The sequence below is a fragment of the Muscardinus avellanarius genome (genome assembly GCF_963383645.1).
Source record: "Muscardinus avellanarius genome assembly, chromosome: 2".
NCBI classification, from domain to species: Eukaryota; Metazoa; Chordata; class Mammalia; order Rodentia; family Gliridae; genus Muscardinus; species Muscardinus avellanarius.
In genome coordinates this window covers 202,353,229-202,380,966 of record NC_137787.1, presented here as the reverse complement: position 1 = coordinate 202,380,966, position 27,738 = coordinate 202,353,229, and the positions used below count along the sequence as shown (strand labels likewise).

The 27,738-nt window shown below is 48.5% G+C and overlaps 1 protein-coding gene across 1 annotated transcript; it reads right to left on the bottom strand.

Moving 5' to 3' along the window:
• Positions 1-707: 707 nt before the first annotated feature.
• Positions 708-26,631, bottom strand: LAMP1 (lysosomal associated membrane protein 1). Its single transcript, XM_080689734.1, has 9 exons — positions 26,469-26,631; positions 17,842-17,966; positions 13,048-13,261; positions 12,746-12,904; positions 5,303-5,502; positions 2,624-2,749; positions 1,584-1,650; positions 1,340-1,510; positions 708-1,158 (listed from the first exon to the last, which is right to left on the bottom strand). The coding sequence occupies exons 1-9, from the start codon at positions 26,530-26,532 to the stop codon at positions 1,019-1,021; spliced, it is 1,266 nt and encodes a 421-aa protein (XP_080545860.1). The 5' UTR covers positions 26,533-26,631; the 3' UTR covers positions 708-1,018.
• Positions 26,632-27,738: the final 1,107 nt, after the last annotated feature.

The window sequence follows — 27,738 nt, the reverse complement described above, 5'->3', positions numbered from 1 at the left end:
ATCTATGGAGCCTGCTCATTACGGCACGAAGGGTGGCCTGAGCCTGAGGCCTCGTGGAAGCCTCTGCCCGCATTCCCTCCGTCCTCGCTGAGGGTGTGATCCTGACAGACCACAGGCGACCGTACGGTCATCTAAAACCCACCACAGGAGTCTTCTGAAGCAGCTCCTACGCCCGCGGAGCCCAACCACACCCCCCAGCACCTTCCCTCATGGGCTCTCGTGGCTACCGACAAAAGGACAAGGTCCAGACAGACAAAGAAAGAGACTTTTTATTAGCATCGTTACAGGCAACGCGTTCCGTGAGCTGACCTCGGTGTGCAGCCTGCGCGCTGCGGCGGGGACGTCAGCAGTGAGCCTACCATTGTACACAGTGCAGAAACAGTCACCCTGAATGCCAACAGGAGACTGGAGACCACTTTACAAAGTAAATAAAACAACACCCTTTCTATGTTTAGAAGAGCGCCAGCTCTCGGGCAGCAGAGCACGGAGCACCGAGGCCACGCCAGCCGGGACGCTGGCCTCACCACATGCGGGCTGGCCCTCCTGACCAAAGCCTGACCTGCGCACCCGACGTTCACCCCTCGAGTCCTTCCTGGGTAAGATCTTCCTGCTCTACGGTTTTTAACTTAAGCATGCCTGTCTAACAATCACACCGCATCCGTCCCGAGTATTCAGAGACTTCCCTTTGTAAGGCTTAAATCTGAGCAAAGAATGAAGAAACCAACACCAAATCTTAAAAAGTTGAATGAAAGTGGAGCCTGTGCCAATTCAGAAAAGCACTCTTGCTCTCCTTAGAGATCTACTTTGGTAAATATTAACATTTAACCAGTTAGCAAAATTAACACCGTCATTTCAATAGTTACTCTTGTGCATAGTAAATGTTGCAAGATGAACGTCACATTTGATAAAGCAGATTTGAAAACAGTTTGCCAGAAAGTGTGCCTCCCTCCACACCAACCCCAGCGTGGGGGCAGGACAGCAGCCCTGCCTCTGCGTGTCTGTGACTCTCCTGCGCCTGCTAAATGGTCTGGTAGCCGGCGTGACTCCTCTTCCTGCCGATGAGGTAGGCGATGAGGACGATGAGGACCAGCCCCGCCAGGGCGCCCCCCACGGCGATGGGGATCAGCATGCCGTTCCCGTCCAGCACACACTCCTCCACTGCAAGACAGCGGCGCCTCACTTGCGGACACATCTTCCCTCTGCTCCCGCAGCTCCCAGCCAGAGAAGGCCTGGGCCAGGGCGAGGGGCTCCGCTGCAGGGACGCCTGCTTGGCGAGGCCCCTACGAGACGCCCGTGTTCCCCAGACCAACACCAGGGCCCTGCCCTCGGAGCCACTTACCAGAGCCAAACCTGTTCCCTTCGACCTTGAAAGCCTGGACCCACACTTGGAAGATGTTGAGGGCGAGGGCCTGGGTGACGCGTACGCGCTCCTCGGCGTTGCACTTGTAGGAGTTCCCGAGGGTGGCCTGCAGGGCTCTCAGGGAGCCATTGGCAGCTCTGAAGGTGGGTTCTGCAAAGGGGGCGGAGGGTTGGCCAGGGCCAGCTTGCGGGGGCCAGGTAAACTACGGAATCTGAGACCTCACCTTTGGCGTCCGGAAGAGTCATATTCAACTGGACCTCTTGTAGGAAAAACCGGCTAGAACTTGCATTCTGAAAGAGCAGAAGAAGGTCTTAGTTGCATGGTTCACATCCGTGCCGTCACACAGGGCACGGTTCCATTATGACAAAGCTGTGAGTACCCACTACCTGCAGGCCATCTGTCGGGAGGACAAACTTTGGGCAGTTCCCTCCAGACTTCTCCACACAATCAAATTCTCCATGAAACTACTGAAGGAATCAGGAAATAGGGAACTTTCTGAATGGTAAAGTTAAGGAGACGTCACAGGGACCAACTGTTGAGCAGCTCAGCTGCACAGTGGACTGAGAACATGACCAGAGGCACTTACAGCCTTCCTACTTCACTCCCCTGGCCCGCACGTGCCTCCCAGGCACGGGCACAGATGCAGACACTTCCTGGGCAGCGTGCCAGCCAGCTCCCAGCAGGCTGGGGCTGCTCACCGCATCCCTGCTGCTGCCGTCAGGCCCGTGGTGGACCCTTCCAAGATGTCTGCAGAAAAATGAACAGCAAGCCGGGCATGGTGGCGCAGGCTTGTAATCCCAGCATTCGTGAAGCTGAGACTGGAGGATCGCGATTCGCGGACAGTCTAAGCTATTTAGTGAGGCTTTTTGCAACTTAGTGAGACCCTGTCTCAAAATAAAGAATAAAAAATAGGGCAGGGGTGTAGCTCGGAGGTCTAATGCCCCTGGGTTCCATCCCCAGACCTGTAAAAAAGAAAAAAAAAGAAAGAAGGAAAGAAAAGAAAAGCAGTGTTTCTTAACAAAACCTTGGGGGAAACTCAGGAAGACCTGTACAGGGTGGTAGAAAGACTGCCCCTTCCCGAGGAGGAACACGATTGAGTGCTGGTCGCACACCCTTGCTTGCTAGCAAGCTGCAGCCGCTCTGGGCTTCTGAGGAAGTGGGCACAGGTTCCAGGCCCGCACCGTATTGGGCGCAGGAGCGCAGAGGTGAGGTGGCGGGAAGAAGCCCCTGCTGAGTGCCTGCACAACGAAGGAGACAGCTCACCATCCCAAACTGCAAGACCAGCACCATGCCCTTCTGGTTCCGCAGCTCCAAGGCCGCCAGCCGCGCGCCGCAGCTCCCACTCGCTGTGGTCTCGTTGGGGTTGATGTTGAGCACCCTGGTCGCTGTCTAGGAGGAAGGCGAACAGACCAGCACTTCAAGCCCTGGCCCGTACTCCTATACAGTCCTCATGTGGCAACTGCAGGGTCACGTTCACTTCAGCAGCCAGAGGAAGCACACCTCGAGGTTCCAAAACAGGTTGCTGCACCCATGGGGGGGAGCTAGCCCCAACAGCCCGGTCCTTTCCACCCCTCCCCACAAACAGCTGCACACTTCATCCTTCAGAAGTCTTGTTTATTGAGACTGGGTCTCACTTATGTTGCCCAGGCTGTTCTTCAACTCCTGGGTTCTAGTGATCCTCAAGCCTCAGCCTCCCAAGTAGATGGGACCGCAGGCATGCACCACCTTGCCAGGCTCAGCTGCCTATTTATCATTCATTCAATCATTCATTCATTCATTCATTCATTCATTCATTCATTCATTCATTCATTCATGGTGGTACTGGGGTTCCTGGAAGCCCTTCTACCTCTGGGCTACACTCCCAGACCTATTTTTTTTTATATTTTTATTTGGAAACAGGGTCTCTTAAACCAGCACGGCTGTCTTCGAACCTGCATGATCCTCCTGTCTCCGCCTCCCAAGCGCGGGGAATTCCAAGCGTGCACCATCATGCCTGGCTCAGCTGCCTATTTAAAAATTCATCCAGGGCCAGGCGTGGTGGCGCACGGTTGTAATCCCCGCGCTTGGGAGGCGGAGACAGGAGGATCGCACAGGTTCGAAGTCAGCTGCGCTGGCTTAGGAGACCCCGTTTCCAAAAAAAATTAAAAAATAGGTCTGGGAGTGTAGCCCAGGAGGTAGAAGGCTTCCAGGAACCCCAGTACCACCAAAAAAAAAAAAATTTCATCCAGCCGGGCGTGGTGGCGCACGCTTGTAATCCCTGCACTTGGGAGGCTGAGACAGGAGGATCGCACAGGTTCGAAGCCAGCCTCAGCTACTTAGTGAGGCTCTCAGCAACTTTGTGAGACTGTTTCCAAATAAATATAAAATGGGTCTGGGAGTATAGCCTGGAGGTAGAAAGCCTCTGGGTTCCACCCCCAGTACCACCAAAAAGAAACAAACAAAAAACCCCCAAAATTCATCCAACAGAACTGGGCGTGGTGACACACCCTTGTAATCGCAGCATTCGGGAGGCGGAGACAAGAGGATCATGGTTCACAGACAGCCTCAGCTACTTAGGCCCCTTGCAACTCAGTTGAGACCCTGCTGTTTCATATTTTTATATTTTATTTGGAAACAGGGTCTCACTAAGTAGCTGAGGCTGACTTCGAACCTGCACGATCCTCCTGTCTCAGCCTCCCAAGTGCGGGGATTACAAGCGTGCGCCACCACACCCGGCTCGAGACCCTGTTTCAAACTAAATAAAGCTGGGCATGGTGGCGCACACTTGTAATCCTAGCATTCAGGAGGCAGAGACCTGGGATCACAGTTGGCAGACAGCCTCAGCTACTTAGTGAGACCCTTCGCAACTCAGCGAGACCCTGTTTAAAAAAAAAAAAAAAAAAGACTAACTCAGAGGCAGAATGCCCCTGGGTTCCATCCCCAGTCCTGGCAAGAAAGAGCTGGGTGTGGTGGCACACACACAGGAGGATCTGGGTTTGCAGCCAGCCTCAGCTACTTAGGCCTTCCGCAACTTAGTGAAACCCTGTTTTTTTGTTGTTTTGTTTTGGTGGTACTGGGGATGGAACCCTTCTACCTTTGGGGTACACTCCTAGACCTATTTTATATTTTATTTGGAAACAGGGTTTCTTAAGCCAGCAAGGCTGGCTTTGAACCTGCACAATCCTCCTGTCTCTGCCTCCCAAGCGGGGGGGATTGCAAGCATGTGCCACCACGTCCAGCAGTGAAACCTTGTTTTAAAATAAAGAAAAGAATTGGAGCTGGGCGTGGTGGCGCATGTTTATAATCCCAGCAATTGGGAGGCTGAGGCTGGAGGATCACGGTTCGCGGACAGCCTCAGCTACTTAGTGAGGCCCTGTTTCAAAATAAAGAATAAAAAATAGGGCAGGGGGTGTAGCTTGGAGGTAGAATTGCCCCTGGGTTCCATCCCCAGACCCACAAAAAAAGAAATAAAAAGAATCATCCGACAAGCCTTCTCCCAGCTCACAGCCACTGCTGCTATCAGAGAAACAGAATGCAAATATAAAAAATATTTAGCCGGGCGTGGTGGCGCACGCTTGTAATCCCCGTGCTTGGGAGGCGGAGACAGGAGGATCGCGCTGGTTCGAAGCCAACCATGCTGGCTTAAGAGACCTTGTTTCCAAATAAAAAATATAAAATAAGTCTGGAAGTGTAGCCCAGAGGTAGAAGGGTTTCCAGGAACCCCAGTACAACACACACACACACACACACACACACACACACACACACACACACACACAAATTAAACACCCACAAGAAGGGCTTAAAGGCATCGTGTGAGCATTAGGGACCGTACTCCCCATGAGGTGCCACACGCGCTCTGCAGGCCTGTGACAGCCGGCAGGCCCTGCGTCCTCGCCATGCAGAGGGCGGTGGGCAGGGAGCTCCTGGAGCCCTGGAGCATGGGGCGCTGGTGCCTCCTACCTTGTTGTCTCTCTGTGTGTAGGTGATGTTCAGCTGCAGCCCCATGTTGGCCAGCAGGCAGGTCCCGTTGTCGCCACTCACATTGTACTTGGACACAGCAGGGCTCTCGGGCACAGGGCTGGGCGAGGGGCTGGGCGCGGGGCTAGGTGGTGCAGGCGGCGCTGTAGTTGGGGAGACTATGTCCTGCTTGCAGCGGGTCTCTGCGGGGGCATTGAGGAGACACGAGAGAAAGCGCAAAGTCCAGCTTCCTTTTTAGAAAGGCAGAACAGAGGCCAGATCACACGACAGTATGCTCAGGGGACAATGTCCTCTGTCCACAACCTACTCAGCTCACCGTGCCCCCTGCAGGCGACTGAGCATGCTCCCTCTTCCCTCTTTTGCACACAAGGCCTCTTCCCTGGAGGTCGAGAGGAAAGCCGAGCACAGGCACAGGGAAACTGCAACAGGCAAGTCGTACTGGGTCATCGGCCACACACCACTCAAAGCATTTGTGCCGGGCACTGTGCTACAAATGTCACCGGCAGGACATCGGAGGCCCTCGAGGCCCAGGGTCAGTGGGGGCAGCATAAGCAGAGACACGAGCCACCCATGTGCTGCTGGCCTGGCACCTGCAAGCTTGGGGCCTTCCAAGGAGCCAGTGGGGTAGAGGCACAAAGGCGAACGGGGCCAGCACCCTTGTCTAGGAGCGGGCACCAGAGGAGGCACATGGTGCTCCCGGGACATGCTAGGGTGCTGGAACATCTACCCGTTCCTCAGATTGTGACCCACCAAGATGGTTCAGAGCAAAAACACACTGACACTCGGGCAGCCTGAGCCAGGGCCCACCTTCCATGGACAGTGCTCTCAAGAAGCACGGTACCATCCAGCTCAGATCAGGCCCTCTCCTTCACCACCTTGTTTCTGAGAATAACCAAGGATAACATTCACACATTTCCCAGTCATTCCATCCTTTCCATTTTTACTAGGCTTAAATACAGGGATGTGGCCAAAATACCCAGCGTGGGCGAGTCCACACTCCATGAGCTGCCTGTCTGTTCCCAACTCGCTGACGCGAAGCTCTCTTCCAGCTGCGGACACCTGCCGCCATACCCATCCTCTGTGTGGCAGACCTGTGTGGCGCGGAGGACACCAGAGGGCACTGGGTCGCTCACCAGCAAGCCTCCCCTTTCTACCTGGAGCAGTAAGACTGAGAGATGGCCTGGAGGACTGCACAAGCTTGGCAATGACTGCGACACCACAGGGCTACACCGCAGCACACCTGACTCCACACTCTAGAGACCTGTGTGATCATTCTGCTTCAACTCCAAATCAAAACCCACACTCTAACCAATGTCTCTTCCTTCATTCCCTAAACACATACTAAATGCCGAAGCCCTCCCTGCTAGCACATACAAGTGAAATGCACGGGCACACACCATGTTAGGGTGTGCCTCAGCCTCTTCACCAGGGAACCATGGTGAGCAGCTCAGCACTCCCACAAACTGATTTCCAAGGTCTCCTGTGGTCGCGGGCCCCAGCGGCCCTCCCCAAAGCCACAGATACTCAAAAGACATCTGCCCACTGCAACCAAGAAGACCCTCAGATGGTATCACTGCCAAACTAGGCAGAAACAGAGTAGGAAGGCCTACACCTAGAGCAGTGTCTATTTCTCACTTTTCCCATTCTCAGGTGAATGGGAAGCCTGGGCTAGAGCCCACCCTGTGGACACAGACTGCGGCTTCCTCCAGCCTGTCTGTAGCGGTGCTGCTTGCAGCCTGACAGGCAGAGTGTCCCCTGGCTGGGTGGCACACACGGAAGGGTTGAAATTCAAGGCTAGTCTCAGCAACTTAGTGAGACTGTTTCAAAATAAAATAGGGCTGGAAGCAAACCTCAGAGGTAGAATGCCCTTGGGTTCAATTTTCAGTACCACACACAAAAAAGTCTTAGGGAAAGGAGGTACCTGTTCTCTTCACCAACAAGGCCAACAGGAAGGCACCTCTGCCCTGATGGTGTGTGTGTGTGTGTGTGTGTGTGTGTGTGTGTGTGTGTTGGCTGCCTTTTAAATAAGTCTGGGAAGTGTCCACGTTCCCTTTGATATAGTACTATATTAAAAAGCAGGACAGGTTGGCCGTGGTAGCACAGTCTTGTAATCCCAGCATTCAGGAGGCTGAGACAGGAGGATCATGCCCTGTACAACTTAGTGAAACCGTTTCAAAATAAATACAAAACCAGCCTGGTGGTGTAGCTCGGAGGTAGAATGCCCCTGGGTTCCATCCTCAGTACCAAAAACAAAACAAAACGAAAAACTCAGCAGTCTGGGTATGGTGGTGCATGTCTGTAATCTCAGTAGATAGGAGGGAGATGGGAGGATTGAAGGTTTGAGGGCAAAAAGTAAGCCAGGCATGGGCACACATTTGTTATCCCAGAACTTGGGAGGCTGAGACAGGAGGATCACAGGTTCAAAGCCAGCCTTGGCAACACAGCAAGGCTCTCTCTCAGCCACCTGGTGAGACCCCATTTCTTTCTTTTTTTTTTTTTTTGTGGTACTGGGGTTCCTGGAAGCCCTTCTACCTCCGGGCTACACTCCCAGACCTATTTTTACATTTTTATTTGGAAACAGAGTCTCCTAAGCCAGGGCCCGCGGCTGGCTTCGAACCTGCGCGATCCTCCTGTCTCTGCCTCCCAAGCGTGGGGATTACAAGCGTGCGCCACCACGCCCGGCATAAGACCCCATTTCTAAGTAAAGAAATAAAATCAGGAAGCCGGGCATGGAGGCGCACACTTGTAATCCCAGCATTCAGGAGGCTGAGACCGGGAGGATCATGGTTCGCAGACAGCCTCAGCTACTTAGAGGGGCCTGGTTTCAAAATAAAGAATAAAAAATAGAGCAAGCAGGGGGTGTAGCTCGGAGGTCAGATGCCCCTGGGTTCCATCCCCAGACCTGAAAAAAAAAAGAAGAGAAGAAGAAATAAAATCAGCCCAAGGGTGTGTAGCTTAGAGGTAGAAAACCTCTAGATTCAATCCTCAGTACCAAAAAATAAAAATAAATAAATAAATATAAATAAGAAAAATAGGGCTAAGGGTGTATGTAACACAGAGGTACAATAGCCCTTCGTTCAATCCTCATGACCCCACACACACGTGTGCAAATGTGCACAGCAGATAAGCAAGGCTCAGTGGTCAAGGCGTCTCACTATGAAGGCAGCCAAAGTGGCTGCCTCCTCTGCCTGCTCTTACCAACAACTAACTGCAGGAGGAAAAGCCACTTACCAACGGAAACGAGACTGACAGAAACATGTCTGTTTGACACTAACCAGAAGTCCACAGTGAAGGCACACCACGAGAAACAAGTGCCCGCCACTGATCCTGGGCCCTTCTCGGAAGCAGCTCTCAACTTAGTTAAGAGACACAAAAACTCTTAAGTCCACAAGTGCCTGGGACCCAAAGAAGTGATGAGGAAATAGTAAAAAGAAATTAATCGGGTGTATTTATTTTGAGTCACCCCTCCGTGCCAGTCTGGTATGGAGCTGTAGTTCTATTTTCTGTATTTCTATCTTTCTAATAAACTTCTTTAAATCTTAAAAAAAAGGGAAATTAATCAATTTTAACAAAGCTCGTTTTGTGTGTGTGTGTGTGTGTGTGTGTGTGTGTGTGTGTGTGTGTGTGTGTACTGAGGATCAAACCTAGGATCATTCTACTTCTGAGCTACATTCCCAGCTTTATTTTAATTTTGAAAAAGATCTAAATAGGTTGATGAGAGTCCCACTACTTGCTGAAGCCGTCTTCAAACCTGTGATCCTGTCTAAGCCTCTCAAGTACTGAGATTACAAGTGTGTGCCACTACACCCAGTTTCAGCCCTATTTATTTTTATGTTTAATTAATTAATTTTTTCGGTACTGGGGATGGAACCCAGGGGCATTCTACCTTCAAGCTACACCACCAGCCCTATTTTTTTATTCTTTATTTTGAAACAGGGTCTCACTGAGTTGCAAAGGGCCTCACTAAGTAGCTGAGACTGTCCTCGAACCGCAATCCTCCTGTCTTCAGCCTCCCAAAACCTGGGATTACAAGCATGTGCCACCACACTCGGCTTCCCATTTATTCATTTTTTTTCTTTTTTGTGGGTCTGGGGATGGAACCCGGGGGCATTCGACCTTTGAGCTATACCCCCTGCCCTAGTTTTTATTCTTTAATTGAAAAAGGGTCTTACTAAGTTGCAGAGGGCCTAAGTAGCTGAGGCTGTCCGCAAACCACGATCCTCCGGTCTCAGCCTCCCTAATGCTGGGATTACAAGTGTGTGCCACCACGCTTTGCTTTTATTTATTAATTTTGAAACAGGGTCTTGAGAAGTTGCTGAGGCTAGCCTTGAACCTGTGATTCTCCTGTCTTAAGTCTCCCAAGTACTGCAATTACAGGAGTGCACACCACTGTACCGGGCTTGAACTCAGTATTTTTAAGCAATTTATGCCATCATGGCCAGACCTATACTGGTCCGTTATTTCAAATTTCGACTTGTTCTCTGTACCTCCCCATGGAGCTGCCTGCTAACAGATGATCCTAAGAGCTCTTCTGGTGTTGCCCACTACTCAGGCCAGAGGGAGACCAAACCCCACATGAAAGAGGACAGGTTTTATGAGGAGGAGGAGGAGGAGGAGGAGGAGGAGGAGGAGGAGGAGGGAATCCTCAAGAAAGAAGGCACAGGTTAGCCAAATAGCTCCCAAAGTCCCTGCCAGCTTTTGAAGCCTCTAGGCTGTTGTCTTCTGGACTGTGATGCTGGGGACTGAACCCTAGGTGTCGTGCATGCTAGGTACACATTCTTCCGCTGAGCCACACTCCCAGCCCCTGGCTTTCGTTCTGTTTCCTGCCTCTTAGCAAGAGCCCAGGGTAACAAAGGAGCACTGTGAGGATGTAAAACAACGGCCCGGCTTGGGAGCCAGCTCCCGCGCAATGCTTGCTGGTGCGTCAGGACAAACCTCAACTGCTTATCACTCACTAGAAAGCACGGATAGCGTGCTCGGCTATCCTTAAAAACCAAGACGTCCTTTCCAAAGTACATGAACCTGCAAGTTTAACATAGCCCAAACCCGCCACACTGAGGGAGGCAGGGTGCTCCAGGCCCTCTGGAGGGAGGTGAGCTGGACAGCTACACGTCTGATGACTGCTTGGCCAGCAGAGGGAAGCAGGGTGCTCTGGGCCCTCAGACGGGGGTGAGCTGGATAGCTACATTTGATGACAGCTGGCCAGCAGGCAGGGCTGCCGCCCACACAGACAGAGGGCCACGCAGGGACAGGCCAGTCTGGAAGCTGTTGTGGTTTTATATAGAAGAAATGTGCCAAAGAGTGCACGCATTGATGATCAGAGTTGACGTCAAACTGTGAGGGCTCCGATCAGTGCACAAGTCCCCTGTCATGGATTTACTGGCTGGTGGCCTGGGCCTGGCCTCAAGGGCAGCGTCTGGGTCCAGGAACCTCCCTGCACAGCCCTTTCCGTGATAAGAAAGCAGAGCCCTTGCTGGCTTCTCTGTTTCCAAGCCATCCCTGAACTCCAAAAGCTTTACCTGGCCCAACAGGAACTAAGCCCTGAAATCTCTACAAGGGTGACCAAATCAATATTCTTTCCTCTAAGGTGCTGTCATCAGGCATCTTGGGTCACAGCAGAGAGAATGCTAGCTGAAACAGAAGCTCCCTCTGTGCCAACCTGACATGTGACACAGGCTGCCTGCTTTTCAGACACTGCTTTCCTCTGGGAATCATGCAGACAGTTTTTGGTTAAAAAGTAACTGCGGTGTGGTGCACAATTGTAATCTCAGTACTTGGGAGAGGCTGAGACAGGAATATAGCAGGTTTGCTGCAAGCTTCAGCACTTATTGGTATCTGAGATTATAGTGTTCGCCACTATTTCCAAGCCAGATACTGAATTTGATAATCATCTTCATGTGGCTCCAGATCTCCTTTTGATATATATATTTTTTGTGGTACTGGGGGTAGAATCCAGGGGCTTTTCTGCCTCCAGGCTATACTCCAGACCTATTTTTATACTTTATTTGGAAACAGGGTCTCCCTAAGTTGCTGAGAGCCTAAGTAGCCGAGGCTGGTTTCGAACCTGTGCAATCCTTCTGTCTCAGCCTCCCAAATGCTGGGATTACAAGCGTGCCCACCATGCCTGGCTCCTTTTGATTTTTGACCTCAGGAAGCAGCACAGGCCTAAGCCAGGGCGCACCACCTGCTGTGAACACAGGCCCAGAGTGAGACAACTGGCTCTCGCTAGCACCCAATAGCACCCAAGAAGGCCACGGGGTTAGCCACTCCCCAGCAGCCACCTCTGGCACCTCCAAAGCAGTTATCTTTGGACACCGAGGGCCCAGGGGGCAGGTGTGAGGTGGGAAGAAAGGCTGCATTGTCATTTACACTTCTGTGGGCTGGTACGCACAGCCTCAGGCCAACCACATCTTTCTGAAAAATGACAATGATTTCTGACCTGACTGATAGGATTTGGGGAGAATTTTCCTAATAGCAAAATGATTTTAGAAAAAAAAAAAAAAAAAGAAAAACTGTAAAATATATCTGCTAATCTTTGCCAAACAGAAATAGTGTAAATTTCCTTGTTAATCCCAACCACATTCAAAGACAGGTTATTGGAGGAAGCGGGTTGGACCTGTTCATCTGGCTGGGTCATCAGGCACAGGCCAGTTGTGACATCACACAACCTGGGTGTGGCTGGGTGGGACTGAGACATGAGACTGTGACACTGGTCCCGCTGGTCCAGTCACAAGGGACGCCAACACAGGAAGGCCTCTACTGCTTTGCCTTTTTGCCCCTTTTTTTGGAGGGGGGGTGGTTCTGGGGATTGAGCCCAGGGGCATGCTACCTCTAAACCACACCCCCAACATTTTTATTTTTTATTTAGCAGGGTCTTGCTAAATTGCTGAGGCTGGCCTCAAACCTGTGCCCCTCCTATCTCGGCCTCCCAGATTATAGGTGTGCCCCATCACACTCAGCTCTGCCCTTTTTAAAAAACAAGACCTGTAGGTATTTATTGTGCATGTTATTTTGATGTTTATAAACATGGAATAGTGTATGTGTGTAAAACACAAATAAGCAGCTCTCTTGGCAGTCCGTCATTAAAACAATGACTGTGGACGTCTGTACAGCTGACCTCCAACCTGCAGCTTTCTGTCTCTGACCAGTACCACCTCCCACATACCCGCTGCCAGCGACTACCAGCTTGCTCTCTACTTCTAATACCCACCCCTCTGCCCTGCTGCATTAGGAGGCCACGCAGCTTTTGTCTTTCTGTGCCTGGCTCAGTTCACTCCAACCTCTACCCTTGGAGTGGACAGAGGGCCCGTTCACAGAGGGCAGGTGGCTGGGCAGCAGCATGCCAGGCACCGACAGGGTGTGGTGAGGCACCTGAAGTCCCTACTTCTCAACCATCTGCACCGAGGGCAAGGGTCACGGTCCTACCCGCCTCACTGAAGCTGCTGTTTGAAAGGTAGGCCTGGATGGTGGCATCCCGGAGGGTGACGGTCACGGTGCTCATGTGAATCTGCGTGGCACTGACACACCTGTACTTCTTGTCTATTTCTGCCCTGATGTCAGTTACAGATTCCACAGTCCTGGTTTCTGTGTCAAAACCAAAAAAAAAAAAAAAAAAAAAAAAAGTCAAAACACACAACTTAGAACTACCTGTAGAACTCAGAAACGATTTCAGGCAATCTTTCAACCCAACTTTCTCTCTCTCCACAGCAACGAACTCTATTTCATACCATTGGAGCTCGCATTGGGAAAAACCTGTGCATCTGCCAAGTTATAAACAAATCGCATGAGCTGGACACTGTAACGTGTTGCGTTTCTTGTGAAATTGAGGGTCAGTGAATGTCCTCTTTCAAAAGCAATCGTGAGGCTGGGATCAGAAGCATTTTCTCCACAAGAACTGCTGTTCAATACTTTTGCAGAGGTCGGCAGGTCAACGGTCACATTCTAGAAGAGACACATTGCAAGAGAACCCTGTCAGAATGTATGTCATCAACGGGACTACAAACACCAACGAAGTTGAGATCTTCTCTGAGTGCCAGAAACCTCAGTTTCACCAAATAAATTTTAAGTTTTATTAAAAAGAAACTACTTGACACAATTTGTAGGGTGCAGTATAATCTGATGTATATATACAATGTGTAATAACCAAACCAAATCAGGGTGATAAGCATTTCTATCTCCTTAAATACTTAATTTTTCTACATGCTGGGAACATCTGAACTCTTCTAGTTATTTTAAATATATAAACAAAAGTAAGTCAAATCCAAGAGAAAGTCGACATTTATAGTTTAAAACAGTGCTTCTGTTTAAATTTTAGTTCATAACAGAACCAAAAGTAATTTTGACTAAAGTGTTTTGAAAGTTAATCCATACTGTGTTATCAGAACAAACTATATATTGGTTATATTTTACAAACATTGTCAGTTTTTTTCTTTGTGGCACTGGGGATTGAACCCACAGGCATTCTACCTGAGATACACCCCTAGCCTTATTTTAATTTGGACACAGGGTCTCAATAGGTTGATGAGTCTCACTACTTGCTGAGACTGTCCTTGAACCTGTGACCCTCTTGCCTCAGCCTCCCAAGTACTGGGATTACAAGCGTGCGCCACCATGCCCAGCTGTCACTACTTTTTTTGTTATAGAAATTTATAGGTGCTGGGCATGTTGGCATACACCTGTAATTGCAGTACTTGGGAGGGGAGAGGTGGATTGCTGGTCTCAGCAACTTATAAAGCCCATGTTTCAAAAAATATATATAAAATAGGGTTGTGGTTTTAGCTTGGAGGTAGAACACCTCTGGGTTCAATCCCTAGTACCACACACACAAAAAAGAGCTGAGCATGGTAATGCACATCTGTAATATCAGTAATTGGGAGGCTAAGACAGGAGAACTGCAGGTTTGAAGCCAGCCATAGTAACCTAGCAAGACCCTGTTTCAAAACAAAAAACAAGCCAGACGTGTTGGCACACACCTGTAATCACAGTACTTGGGGAGGACTGAGACAGGAGGATCGCAGGTTCAGGGACAACCTCAGAAAGTAGGGAGCCTCTCAACAACCTAGTGAGTCATTGTTTCAAAATAAAAATAAAATAGGGCTGGGAGTATAGCTCAGTGGTAGTCCCTGGGTTAAATTCCTAGTACCACAAAATAAGTAAGTAAGTAAGTAAAGAAAGAAAGAAAGAAAGAAAGAAAGAAAGAAAGAAAGAAAGGCAGGCAGGCGGGTGGGCCCAGGGTGTAGCTCAGAGATAGAAAGTGCCTGGGTTCAAGCCCAACACCTAAAAAAAAGTGAAATAAAAAAAAAGTGCTTGGACAAGTTATTTGTAATTTGAAGCATTTTTGCAAAACGAATTCTTCCTAGTTTTCTTTGATTTGGAAAGACACACGATTACATGGAGACCAGTACAAAATTAGTTAAAGGGGCCCAACAACTGCACAGAGCATGCTTGAGAACTCAAGTCTTTCTGACCAACTGGTCCCACTACCGCTCTTGGATGCTAGTGAAGAACTGCACGAAGCCGACACATAGATGTGCAAGGAAAACAGCAGTTTTAATAAAAACTGAAAATAAAATGGGACCCAGGATGTACTTAAAAGAGTAAATATAGCTGGGCATGGTGGCGTAAGCTTGTAATCCCAGCATTCCGGAGGCTGAGACCCGGAGGATCGTGGTTCGCGGATAGCCTCAGCTACTTAGTAAGGACCTCTGCAACTTAGTGAGACCCTGTTTCAAAATAAAGAATAAACCATAAGGCTGGGGGTGTAGCTCGGAGGTCGAATGCCCCTGGGTTTCATCCCCAGACCTGGGGAAAAAAAAAAAAAGTAAATATCAGCCAGGTGTGGTGGCACATGATTGCAATCCCAACAATGGGGAGGCTGAGGCAGGAAGACTGCAGTTTGAGGACAGCCTCAGCTACTTAGTGAGGCCATCTGTACCCCGGTGAGTGCCTGTTTTAAAATAAAGAATAAAAAATAGGGCTGGGGGTGTAGTGCAGAGGAAGAATGCCCCTGGGTTCCATCCCGAGTACCACAAAAAATAAATAATAAGCAGAACAAGTAGGTAAAATACCCAATAGGTAATTGAGGAAGAAATACAATACATGCTACCTGTTTGTTAAAAATTTAGGATGTAAAAAAGGCTAATTATGAGCCAGGCATGGTGGCACATGCTTGTAATCCCAGTACTTGGAAGGCTGAGGAAGATCCCAGCTTTACAAAAGAAACCAGGGCTAGGGTTGGAGCTCAGCGATAGAATGCCACTGGGTTCAACCCTCAGCACCAGAAAAAAAAAGGGCCTAATTATTGTACCAGTATTGGGAATGGCTTAGGAAGATTTGAGAAAGCTCTGATTAATATATTTCAAAAATAATTGTGTCAAAATGGCGCCAGACCAGGGTAAAGAAAGGACTTGATTTCTGCCTAAAAGCAGGCAGCTATTCCAATGTAAATTAACCTAGCTAAAAGTAATTAACAAGTCGATAGAAGAGAGCTAGGGCTTCTACTTTCTAAAGACAGATCTACATGATAGTCAAGAGAGGACGGAGCAGGGCGTAGACCTTCACACATTCCACATTCCTGAAAGGAGACACCTTGCCACACCTTGCTGGGGGAGGTACCTTACAGGGACATTCACTGGACCACCCTCCCCCCATGCCATTTTGGCATGGGGCTGTAACTATTTTCTGTATTTCTATCTTTTTAATAAACTTCTTTAAATCTTCAGCAAGTGTTTGAACTATGAATATTTATCCTTAGCTCAGGACAAGAACCCACTTTTTTTTGTTTTTGGTCATTTTGGTCCCCACAACCATATTCTTCCCAATCCGTAACATTTTCTTACAGAAACATGAAGTTGTTTTTTTTAACAGAACTACTGAGAACTGTGTGTGGCCTAGTGGTCTACCTCTAAGCTACATTCCCAGCCCTGTATCTTTTTTGCAGTACTGGGGATGGAAACCAGGGAATTCCACCTCGGAGCTACACCCAAGCCCTTTTTTTTTATTCTGTGTGTGTGTGTGGGGGGGGGGTACTGAGGGTGGAACCCAGGGGCTTATCTACCTCCGGGCTATACTCCCAGACCTATTTTATTTTATACTTTATTTAGAAACACTAAGTAGCTGAGGCTGGCTTTATACCTATGGGATCCTCCTGTCTCAGCCTCCCAAGCCCTGGGATTACAAGTGTGTGCCACTGCGCCTGGCTTTATTTTTTATTCTTTACTTAGAAACAGGGTCTCACAGAGCTGTAGAGGGCCTCACTAAGTAGTAGTTAAGGTTGTCCTTGAAACAGGGTTACACTAAGCAGTTAAGGGTGTCCATGAACCAACAGGCCAACAGGTCTGGCTTACTAGAAACATTCTGATCACAACAGAACAGTGCTACATGCCACTATCTGCATATACTTCTAGGACAATTATCTAAAGTAAATGGAACAGATCAAAAAATTTACAAAGCTGCCCACCGGTCAAAATAAAGAATACCAAAAAGATAGGAATAGGCAGGTGTGGTAGGCGTGGTGGAACATGCTCCTAATCCCCGCATGTGCTAGGGAGTTGGAGATGGGAGGATTGATCGCCAGGTTAGAAGCCAGCCTTGCTGGCTTAAGAGACCGTTTCCAAATTTAAAAAATATATAAAATAGGTCTGGGAAGTAGAAGGGTTTCCAGGAACCCCAGTACCACCAAAAAAAAAAAAAAAAAAAGAAAGAAAGAAAGCAAGCTAGGGACAAAGGAGAGGTCCATTACCAAAGGTGTAGATAAACACAATCAAGTGCTACATTACCATTATAAAGGATAATCAATTTCAGTTGAGAGGCTGAGACAAAGGTTCAAGGCTAGCCTCAGCAACACAGAGATTGCTTCAAATAAAACAGGGCTGAGGGTGTAGCTTGGAGCATGCCCCTGGGTTCATTTCCCCAGTAGGAAAAAAAAAAAAAAAAAAAAAAAAAGCCTGGTGTGCTGGTGCACCCTTGTAATCCCAGAATTTTGAGAGGCTGAGACAGGAGGATCATGGTTTGCTACCAGCCTCAGCTAGTGAAGGAAGGCTTTTGCAACTCACTGAGACCTTTTCCAAATAAAAAAAATAGGGCTGAGGGTGTAGCTCATGCCCCTGGGTTCCACCCCCAGAACCCCCCCCCAAAAAAAAACAAAAACAAAAACCAACACTGAGAGGTAGAACACAAGACTGAAAGCATGTGTGCACGTTATGACTGCAGCTACAGTTCAGATCACAGCACTACCGGGGAGCCTAGGGACTAGGCTCACATGAAGAATGCCCTGGTGCAGGGCTGTGGTGTGGTGGCACGTGCCTGGAACCATAGTACCTGAGCCTGAGACAGGAGGACAGCAGGTTGAGGCCAGCTTCAGCAGTGTAGTCACACTTTCTGCAACCTGTAAAATCCTGTTTCAAAACAAAAACACACGCACGCGCACATGCACACGCACACACAGCCTTGCTCGGGTGGATTCACTCGGAATCGCTCCCATGCCCTCTTACTCACACCACCACCACATTGGCCTCACCCACCTGAGAACCGTTCCGAGTCTCGTAGCTCACCAGGAAGACGGCGGAGAAGTTGGCCATGATACATGCCGTCCCGTTGCTGTCTTTCACCACGAATGTTGCCGTTGCCCAGGCACCATGTGCAAATCCTGCTCATGTCAGAAAGACAGAATAAAATAGCTTTATAAACTCTAACTGGGCATGTTTTCTGCAGCCGAGGTAGTAATGCATCTCCTTAGGAGATCCCACTGTGTCTCTAAACCACTGACCCTCTGGACAGGATCTGAGCACTGTATTTCAGAACACATACCAAGTGCTTACATAGCAATGTCCAGGCTGACCCTAACCCTAACCACTGACCCTCTGGATAGGATCTGAGCACTGCATTTCAGAACACATACCGGGTGCTTACACGGCAATGTCCAGGCTGACCCTATGCACATGCTGCTTCAATGCTCCTCAGAGGACTCACCTATCTGTAAGATGTGGTAGAACCTGGAGGCACAACTCAATTCAGGCATCAACCTTTTGCAGAAATCCCAGAGAAAATATGCAGTATCTTTCTCTGTGACTTAAACTTTTTCAAAGTTGGGTCCATTTTTACTTTTCATGGACCAGTGGTGTGGCAAGAAAGCCATGGACCTAAGAGATCTGAGCTTCTTGCCCAAATTCAGTAAGAATCTCCTGCACATGGCTGAGGGCTTTCTTTCTTTCCTTCTTTCTTCCTTCCTTTCTCTTTCCTTTTCCAGTACTGGGGATGGAACCCAGGTGCATTCTACCTCTGAGCTACATCCCCAGCCCTACTTTCTTTAGTCTTGTTAATTTCTTGAAACAGGGTCTCACTGCGTTGTTAAAGGCCTAGGAAGCTGAGGCTGTCCTTGAACACACACAGCTTCCCGATGCTTCAGGATAGGTTAAGGGATCTTAAGCCATCCTTGAGTACCCAGGCAAGGCTGCTCTATTGCAAGTTCAAGGGCAGATGTAACAATGGTCTTCCAAGCTTGAGAAGTCCTTGGTGAAGGTCTTCTCTCTGGATTCTTTGTACCCTAGCACTCAATCTGAGATGCCTCACAGCCAATGCAATCTGGTCACTTCAGCAGAAAGCCAGTGCTTTCATAAATCGTAAGTTTCATTACATAGTTCATTTATAGATTGCCCAAAATAGGTATTTTTGCTAGTCTAAAGCCTAACACCAGCTGGGTGTGGTGGTACATGCTGTAATCTCAGTACTTGGGAGTCTGAGACAAGAAGATCACAAGTTCTCAGCCAGCCTCAACTACTTAGTGAGGCCCTCTGCAATTTAGGGAGATCCTGTTTCAAAATAAACAATAAAACAGGGTGTGGTGGCACACTTCCCAGTACTTGGGAGGCTGAGACAGGAGGATTGCAGGTTCCTGGTCACCCTCAGATACTTAGTGAGGCCCTCCTCAATTTAGTGAGACCAGTTTCAAAATAAAGAATAAAGAGCAGAGCACAGGCTTAGAATCCCAGCATTTGCATTTGAGAGGCACAGGCTTGAAGATTGCAGTTCAGGGACAGCCTCAGCTACTTAAGGAGGCCCTTTACAACTCTGTGAGACCCAGTTTCAAAAACAATAAGAAGCTGGGTGTGGTGGCGCAAGGTTGTAATCCCAGCATTCTGGTCAGTTTAGTGAGGCCCTCTGCAACTCAGTGAGATTAGGTTTCAAAATAAAGAATAAAAAATAGGGCAGGGGCTGTAGCTCAGAGGTCGAATGCCCCTGGGTTCCACCCCCAGACCTGCAAAACAAAAAGAAGACTAAAAAATAGGAATGGAGGTGTATGTAGCTTGGAGGTGTAGAATGCCCCTGGGTTCCATCCCAGATAACGCAAAAGTAATAAATAAAATAGGGCTGGGGGTGTAGCTCAGAGGTAGAGTAACCCTGGGTTTAATCCCCAGTACCGCAAAAAAAAAAAAAAAAAAAAAAAAGAAGAAGAAAAAAAAGCCAGGCATGGTGGAGCCCCTTGTAATCCCAGCGTTTGGGAGGCTGAGAAAGGAGGACCGAGGACCACACAGGTTCAAAGCCAGCCTCAGCTACATAGTGAGGCTCTCAGCAACTTAGTGAGACCTTGTTTCCAATTAAAGTATTAAAAAAATAGGTCTGGGAGTATAGCCTGGAGGTAGAAAAGCCCCTGGGTTCCACCCCCAGTAACCCTTCACACACAAAATAAATAAATGAAAAATAGTTCTGAGGGTATTGCTCAGAGGTAGAATGACCCTGGGATCAATCCCCAGTACCACAAAAGGCCAGCCTTTTGTGTAATGGGTAACTTAGACCATTGTAAAAGAAAGACAGAAAAAGGGCTGTGGATCTAGCTTAGTGGTAGAACTCTCCTGGGTTCAATCCCCAGAACCACAAATATAAACAAACAAATATTCCCTAACAGTGGCAATGGGGTTTGGGGAAGAAACTCCACCTCAACTCAGTTAAGACGCCCGTGGTAATCCGACAGTGGCAGGGCCCAACAGGAGTAGCTTCCAGAGCTCCACCTGCCTGCCAAGGACTGCCGCCTCTGGCAGTCCTTCACCCACAAGTCAACCAGCTTATTCTCCAGGGGTGACACAGAGGAGGAAGTCTGGCTTGTTCTTTCAAAACACTCTCACTTGTAGAGACGCCCTCCTCAGCAACAAGTGCATCTGGGCGCATGCATGCCAGGTCACATCCAGGTTCTCAGCGGCTCCTCCACCACTCAGTCACCTTGGACTAGCAGGAAGCAACCCTATGCTCTGAGCTTGCAAACAGGAAACAAGGTGCCCAGACCTCAAGGCTGCCAGAACATCTACCCAGCCTAGACTGGAGCTGAGCTCTTTAATGCTGTCAAGTTCAGCATGTGATATTCAGTCCCTGACACAGAGTACCCAAAAGGTATGTAACTTAGTGAGCGCCTGATATTTTTTGGGGGGTAGCATTATCTCCAGGTTGAGAGGAGCCTCAACCTTGGATTCAAGTGACCTTCCAGCCTCAGCCTCCTCAGTGCTACGACCACAGATACTGATCACCATGCTAGGTTTAACAAGCACTTGTAATATTTACAAAACAATTTTGCAGTTAATTTGAATACCACGACAGCCTAGTAGGTGGACATCATTAGGACTCCCTTTTTTAGAAGTGGAGACTATGGCACAGAAGTGACTGACTTGCTCAAAGCCATGCAGCCAGTGAGAGGTACAGGTCTTTTGCTTTGGGGTGTGGCTATTCAGACCACACTGCCTCTCCCGCACTTGGTGAGCAAATTTGCTTCAAATTTTCAAACACACTGGGCATGGTGGTGCATGCTAATCCCAGTACTGAGGAGGCTGAGACAGCAGGACTGCAGGTTTGTGGCCAGACTCAGCAACTTAGCGAGGCCCTCTGCAACTTAGCAAGACCCTGTTTCAAAAATAAAGAACAAAAAATAGGGTTGGGGGTATAGCTTGGAGGTAGAATGCCCCTGGGTTCAATCCCCAGTAACACACACACACACACACACACACACACACACACACACACACACACCTGCTTCTGTAATAAGAGTGCGCCATCTTAGGCTGGGTGTGGTGGTGCATACTTGTGATCCTAGTACTTGGAAGACTGAGACAGGATTGCAGGTTCAAAGACAGACTCACCAAGTAGTGAGACTCTCATCAATCTAGGAAGACCCTGTTTCAAAATAAAAATAAAACAGGCGTGGTGGCACATGCTGGTAATCCTGGAGGATCGTGGTTTGCAGAGAGCCTCAGCTACTTAGTTAGACCCTGTTTCAAAATAAAGAATAAAACAGGGCAGGGTGTATAGCTCAGAGGTCAAATGCCCCTGGGTTTCATCCCCAGACCTGTAAATAAATAAATAAATAAACAAACAAATAAATAAAAACAGCTGGGGGATATAACTCAGAGGTATAATGTTTCTGGGTTCAATCCCTAGTACCATAAACGTAAGGGTCAATAATTTTTTCAAAATTAATTTTCAAAGCCAGGCGTGCTTGTAATCCCAGCATTTGGAGAGGCTGAGACAGGAGGATGGCGGTTCATGGACAGCCTCAGCTACTTAGTGAGGCCCTTTGCAACTCAGTGAGACCCTGTTTCAAAATAAAGAATAAAAAATAGGGCTGGGGGTGTAGCTTGAAGATAGAGCTCCCCTGGGCTCCATCCTTAGTACTGTAATAATAATAGTAATAATACTAATAATAATAGTAGTAATAACTTTCAGCCAGGTGTGGTGGTGCACACTTGTAATCCCAGCATTTGGGAGGTGGAGACAGGAGGATTACAGGTAGGCAGACAGCCTCAGCTACTTAGTGAGGCTCCACAACTTAGTGAGACCTTGTTTCCAAATAAAGAATAAACAATAGGGCTGGGGTGTATAGCTTGGAGGTAGAATGCCCAGCGCTCAATCTCCAGTACTGCAAATAATAATAATAATAAATTTACTCTCCAAGCCAGGCGTGGTGGTGCTCGACCCTAGCACTTGGGAGGACCTCATGTTTGAGGATAGCATCAGCAAATTTAGTGAGGCTCTCAGCAACCTAGTGAGACCCTATTTCCAAATAAGAAATAAAACTGTTCTGGGGATACAGCTCAGAGGTAGAATGCCTCTGGGTTCATTCCAGTTCCACACACACAAAAATTATTTTTCAGCCAGGTTGGTGGTGCATGCTTATAGCCCCAGCATTCAGGAGGCTGAGACCTGAGGATCTTGGTTCGCAGTCAACCTCATATACTTAGTGAGGCCCTCCACTCAACTTAGTGAGACCCTCTGCTCAACTCTGTGAGACTGTTTCAAAAACAGTAAGCCAGGTATGGTGGCGCAAGCTTGTAATCCCAGCATTCCGGAGGCTGAGACCTGGAGGATCAAGGTTCACGAACAGCCTAAGCTACTTAGTGAGGCTCTCTGCAATTCAGTGAGACCCGGTTTTCAAATAAAGAATAAAAAACAGGGCAGGGGCTATAGCTCAGAGGCCGAATGCCCCTGGGTTCCATCCCCAGACTCACACAAAAAAAATATTTTTAATAAGAAATCACATCCTAGTTTGTCCTGGATTGATGACTTTAAATCCTTTATTTTTCTTCTTAACCAGCTATATACACTCACCTGTGAAGACTCAAAGTATAAAGGAAAAAAAACAAAACAAAACCCAACGCTCCAACTCAGACACTTAGTCACAACCTATAGGGGTAGGACAGTCTGTGTTATTTCTAAAAACACAATTTGTGCTTTTGATTGGTTAACAACCACTGCTGTAAAATCAAGCATATCTAAGTAAAATTGGCCAGACACAGAAAGACCAGTATCGTGTTTTCAGTACGTGTTTTCTCTCATATATGGAAACTGGGAAAAAAGAAAGGAGACATTATAAAAAAAACTCACTCTTTCGAATATGCACCAGTAGAAAAAAACCGCACATAAGCCAGGTATGGTGGTGCATGTTTGGTGCATGTTTGTAATCCTAGTACTTGGGAGACTGAGGAAGATGACAGGTTCCAGGACAGCTTTAGCTACTTAGTGAGGCCCTCTGAAACTTAGTGAGACCCTGTTTCAAAATTAAGAATAAAAAATAGGGTGGGGGATGGAGCTCGGAGGTAGAATGTCCCTGGGTTTAATACCCAGTACCACAAAATAAATAAATATAAAATAGAATTTTAAGCGGGGCATGGTGGTGCACACTTTTTTTTTTGGTGGTACTTGGGGTGGAACCCAAAGGCTTTCTACCTCTGGGCTATACTCCCAGACCTATTTTATATTTTATTTGGAAACTGGGTCTCACTAAGTTGCTGAGAGCCTCACTAAATAGCTGAGGTTGGCTTGAACCTGTACAATCCTCCTGTCTCAGCCTCCCAAGCATGGGGATTATAAGCGTGCCCCACCATGAAATCGCGACATTTGTGAGGCTGAGACAGGAGGATCACAGTTCACCACCAGCCTCAGCTACTTGGTGAGACCCTCTGCAACTCAGAGCTGGGGGTGTAGCTTGGAGGTCCAATGCCCCCTGGGTTCCAAAGAAATAAAAATAAAAATTAAAAATTAAAAAACCACTCACACAGTACAGATGACCTGGGGCTACAAAGCTTGTGCACCTAAATTCCTGGGGCACAACACCCCCCCCAATGGATCTAGCTTAATTAAAAATTATAGGACCACAAGCAAGGCATAGTGGTACATACATGCCTCTAATCCCAGGATCACAGGGTCAAGGACAGCCTCCACAACTTAGACTATTTCAAAATAATAAAGGAAGGTCATCCTAGTACTTGGGAGGCTTAGACAAGAGGATGCCAGGTTTAAGGCCAGCCTCTGCAATGTAATGAAACACTTTTTTCAAAATAAAAAAATAAGCCAGGCATGGCGGTGCATATCTATAATCCCAGTATTTGGAAGGCTGAGACAAGGAAATTGCAGGTTTAACGATAGCAAGTAGTCAGGCTCTCATCAACTTAGCAAGACTCTTTCAAAATAAAAATAAATGGCTGAGAGTATAGCTCAGAGATAGAATTCCTTTGGGTCCAAGTCTCAATACCACACACACAAAAAAAGAAAAATATTTATGCATAGAGAGATCTGTAGCTCTACGTAATCTATAAAACAGGACTACAAACACATTCTAACTTATTTGTTTGTGGTAATGAGAATGGAACTCAGAGGCCGTCTACCTCTGGGTTACACCCCCAGATCTATTTGATATTTTATTTGGAAACAGGGCCTCACTAAATTTCTGAGAGCCTAAGTGGTTGAAGCTGGCTTGGAACCTGCATGATCCTTCTGTCTCAGGCTCCCAAGTACTGGGATTACAAGCATGTGTGGACCACCACATCCGACTACACTCTAACTTCTAATACAGGGAAAAATTGTCTTCTACCTGAATGACTGACAAACTCCCCCATCAAAGGTTTAGCACAAAACCTGTCCAACTTCCTGAGGGGTAGTCTTCATTTGGAAAGAGGAAGGAGGTCATTCCAGCAGCATCAATTTTAAACGAAAACATTACGTAATTACAGTCATCTTGTGTACCGAGGTTTCACTTCTTGCTTGTCTATGTGCTTTCTATGAAGGACTTCTGTGCTCTCTATGAAGGACTCAAACACCAACTAAAACAATTCCTAATTATCAATGTCAGAGAAATTAATAATATATGAGTCCGAATTTTTTTTCTTCTTCTTTTTTTTTTTTAGAAAAGATGCTTTATAGCCAGGTGTGGAGGCACATGCCTTTAATTCCAGTACTTGGGAGTCTGAGACAGGAGGATCACAGGTTTGATGTTAGTCTCAGCAACTTAGTGAGGCACTCAGCAATTTAGCAATCCAATGTTTAAAAAAAAAAAAAAAAAAATAGGGCTGGGTGTTGTGGCGCACACTTGTAATCCAGCGTTTGGAAGGCTGACACTGGACGATGGTGATTCATGGACAGCCTCAGCTACTACTTAGTGAGGCCCTCTGCAACTCAATGAGACCCTGTTTCAAAATAAAGAGTATAAAAAATAGGGCTGAGGGTATAGCTCAGAGATAAAATGCCCATGTTCCATCCCCAGTACCGCAAACACACACACACAGACACAAAAAAAAAACCCATAGAAGCTCCCTGGTTTACACCCCCAATACTATTTAAAAAAAAAAATGCCTTACGGTAAAACTGTGCAGTAAAAACACATTTAAAACAAACCTAGCCGGGCGTGGTGGCGCACGCTTGTAATCCCCACGCTTGGGAGGCTGAGACAGGAGGATCGCACAGGTTCCAAGCCAGCCTCAGCTACTTAGTAAGGCTCTCAGTAACTTAGTGAGACCCTGTTACCAAATAAAGTATAATATAGGTCTGGTAGTATAAAAGCCTCTGGGTTCCACCCCCAGTATCACCAAAAAATGAATAAATAAAAGAAACTTAAATCCAAGTGTACTTTTTTATGCAAACGTGTAATCCTAGATACCAGAGAAGTTGAGGCAGGACACTTGCAAGTTCCAGGCCAATTAGGGCAGCTTGAGACTCAACAAAATAAAATTTTTTTGTTGTCGCGGTACTGAGGATAGAACTCAGGGGGGGCATTCTATCTCCAAGCTAGATCCACAACCCTGTTTATTCTTTATTTTGAAAAAGGGCGTCGCTAAGTAGCTGAGGCTGGCCGCAAAGCTACGATCCTCCTGTCTCAGCTTCCCAAAAACTGGGATTACAAGTGTACACCACCATGCCAAGCTTGGAAATAATACAATTTCAAAATGGGGATGTAGCTCAGTAGGAGAGAGCTTGCCTAGCGTGCAGAGGTGCTGGGTTCGATCCCCAGTACCGCGACAAAAAAAAAAAAGCTTTTGAAAACGTTGGGCTACTCATTAACCACAAACTTAAGACACACTGAATCCCAAGATGGGGGCCCTCTGGGTCTTCCTCTCCAAGGCAAGGCTTTGCAGTACGAACACTCTTCGTGGGCTCCTCTGGTGGGGAGCGGCACAGCCTTCCTGACGCCACAAGACCCGCTCGGGCCTCGTCCCCATCACACCTGCCTGGGGCCGGCGGCCGCGACCCTCGGCTCCTCCCGCGCTCCAGCGACTCGGCTGCTCGACCAGCCAAACCGGAGAGAGCGGCGAGGGCCAGAGTGCCGCGGGCGGCCCCCGGAGGGAGGGAGGGAGGCCGAGCCGGCGGCGCCCGCCCGAGCCCCCGCCCCGGGCCTCACCGAGCAGCAGCAGCAGCAGCAGCGGCGGCGGCGGCAGCGGCCGGGCGCCGCCGGGGGCCGCCATGGCGGGGGCGAGCGGGCAGCGGCGGTTGCTGGGCGGCGGGAGCGCGACGTCCACGACTGGAGGCCCGGCGGCGCCCGCTCCGGAGGCCGCGGCGCAGCGCCTGTCACATGAAGCGCGCCGCGCCCGCGCACGTGACCGCCAGTCTCGCGAGAGCGCGCGCCCGGCCGCGTCCTCCCGGCGTGCCCCGCCTGCGCCTGCGCGCGCGGCACGTCACGTGGCCCGGCGCGCACGTGATCCGGCGGCCACGTGACGCCGGGCCGCGGGGGCCGCGCGCCCGCAGCGAAAGTAGTCGGAGGCTGGGGAAAGGGAAGCGGAAAGGGAAGCCGCAGCCCACCGGCGGTGACCGAGGCCGGCCCCAGGGCTGTCCACGTCCGTGCCAGACACGGGCGGTGCTTTCGACTCGGGTGGGAGTGTGGCAGACGGCCTCACCTCCGTGGCAGTGGGCCGCCCAGCCGGGGCTGCATACAAAAGCATTTGTCCTTCTTAGTAAATGGAAATACCTTCTTCACTTGCCGCAAGGAGACCACTATTTGCCAGCTTCCCGGTGCTGTTAGGAAAAAACGAGTTTGAGATGGGATAATGTAGCCTTCACCGATTTTACTGCCAAGAGGAAAGCTGCACACATCATCCACAATGGAGTAATGGCAGGCTAAGGCGACTCTCTCCAAGTTAGCACTGGAAAGCACTCTTGGTGGCAGGATTCACCAAGAGCCACCACTGATGGGGACTGAGCCTATAGGTTGTTAGTAAGAGCTGTATAAATTGCTAATAAGAATAAGCTTTCATACTTAGGCAAAACAAGCAAATCCTTTTCTCTGGCTCTAAGCTGTCAGCCAAGAGCTGCAGCCAGTACTGACCTCCGTGAGCTAAAAGTTAGCTGTTAGCCCAGCTAAACATGTAATGTTAAAACAAACAAATGCCCACGGTAGTTTAAGGTTAAGAGAACCTATACTAATTACCGAGTACACAAGAGTTATAGTCCAAAGCTCAATACTTTAAAGACAAATTTTTAACATAATTACTTCTAGCAGATAGACATTTTAAAAAGGCTGAAAACTCCCCAAGGACACGGGTGGAAAAATACAGGCCTCCTCTGAAGTAGGCACATACCATGTAACCCCTGACCTTGTTAACCAAGTAACACACCTTGCACATCTTGGTCATAAATCTAACAAGAAAGGCTAACACCATGGAGATAATCGGTGG

Bases quoted from the DNA above. Each gene is read 5' to 3' on its own strand.
- LAMP1 (XM_080689734.1), bottom strand. From the start codon at position 26,532: ATGGCGGCCCCCGGCGGCGCCCGGCCGCTGCCGCCGCCGCCGCTGCTG. The intron at 17,967-26,468 runs GTGAGGCCCGGG...TGACATGAGCAG, and splicing joins GCTGCTGCTGCTGCTGCTCG to GATTTGCACATGGTGCCTGG. The intron at 1,511-1,583 runs GTGAGGTCTCAG...CCCCCTTTGCAG, and splicing joins GACTCTTCCGGACGCCAAAG to AACCCACCTTCAGAGCTGCC.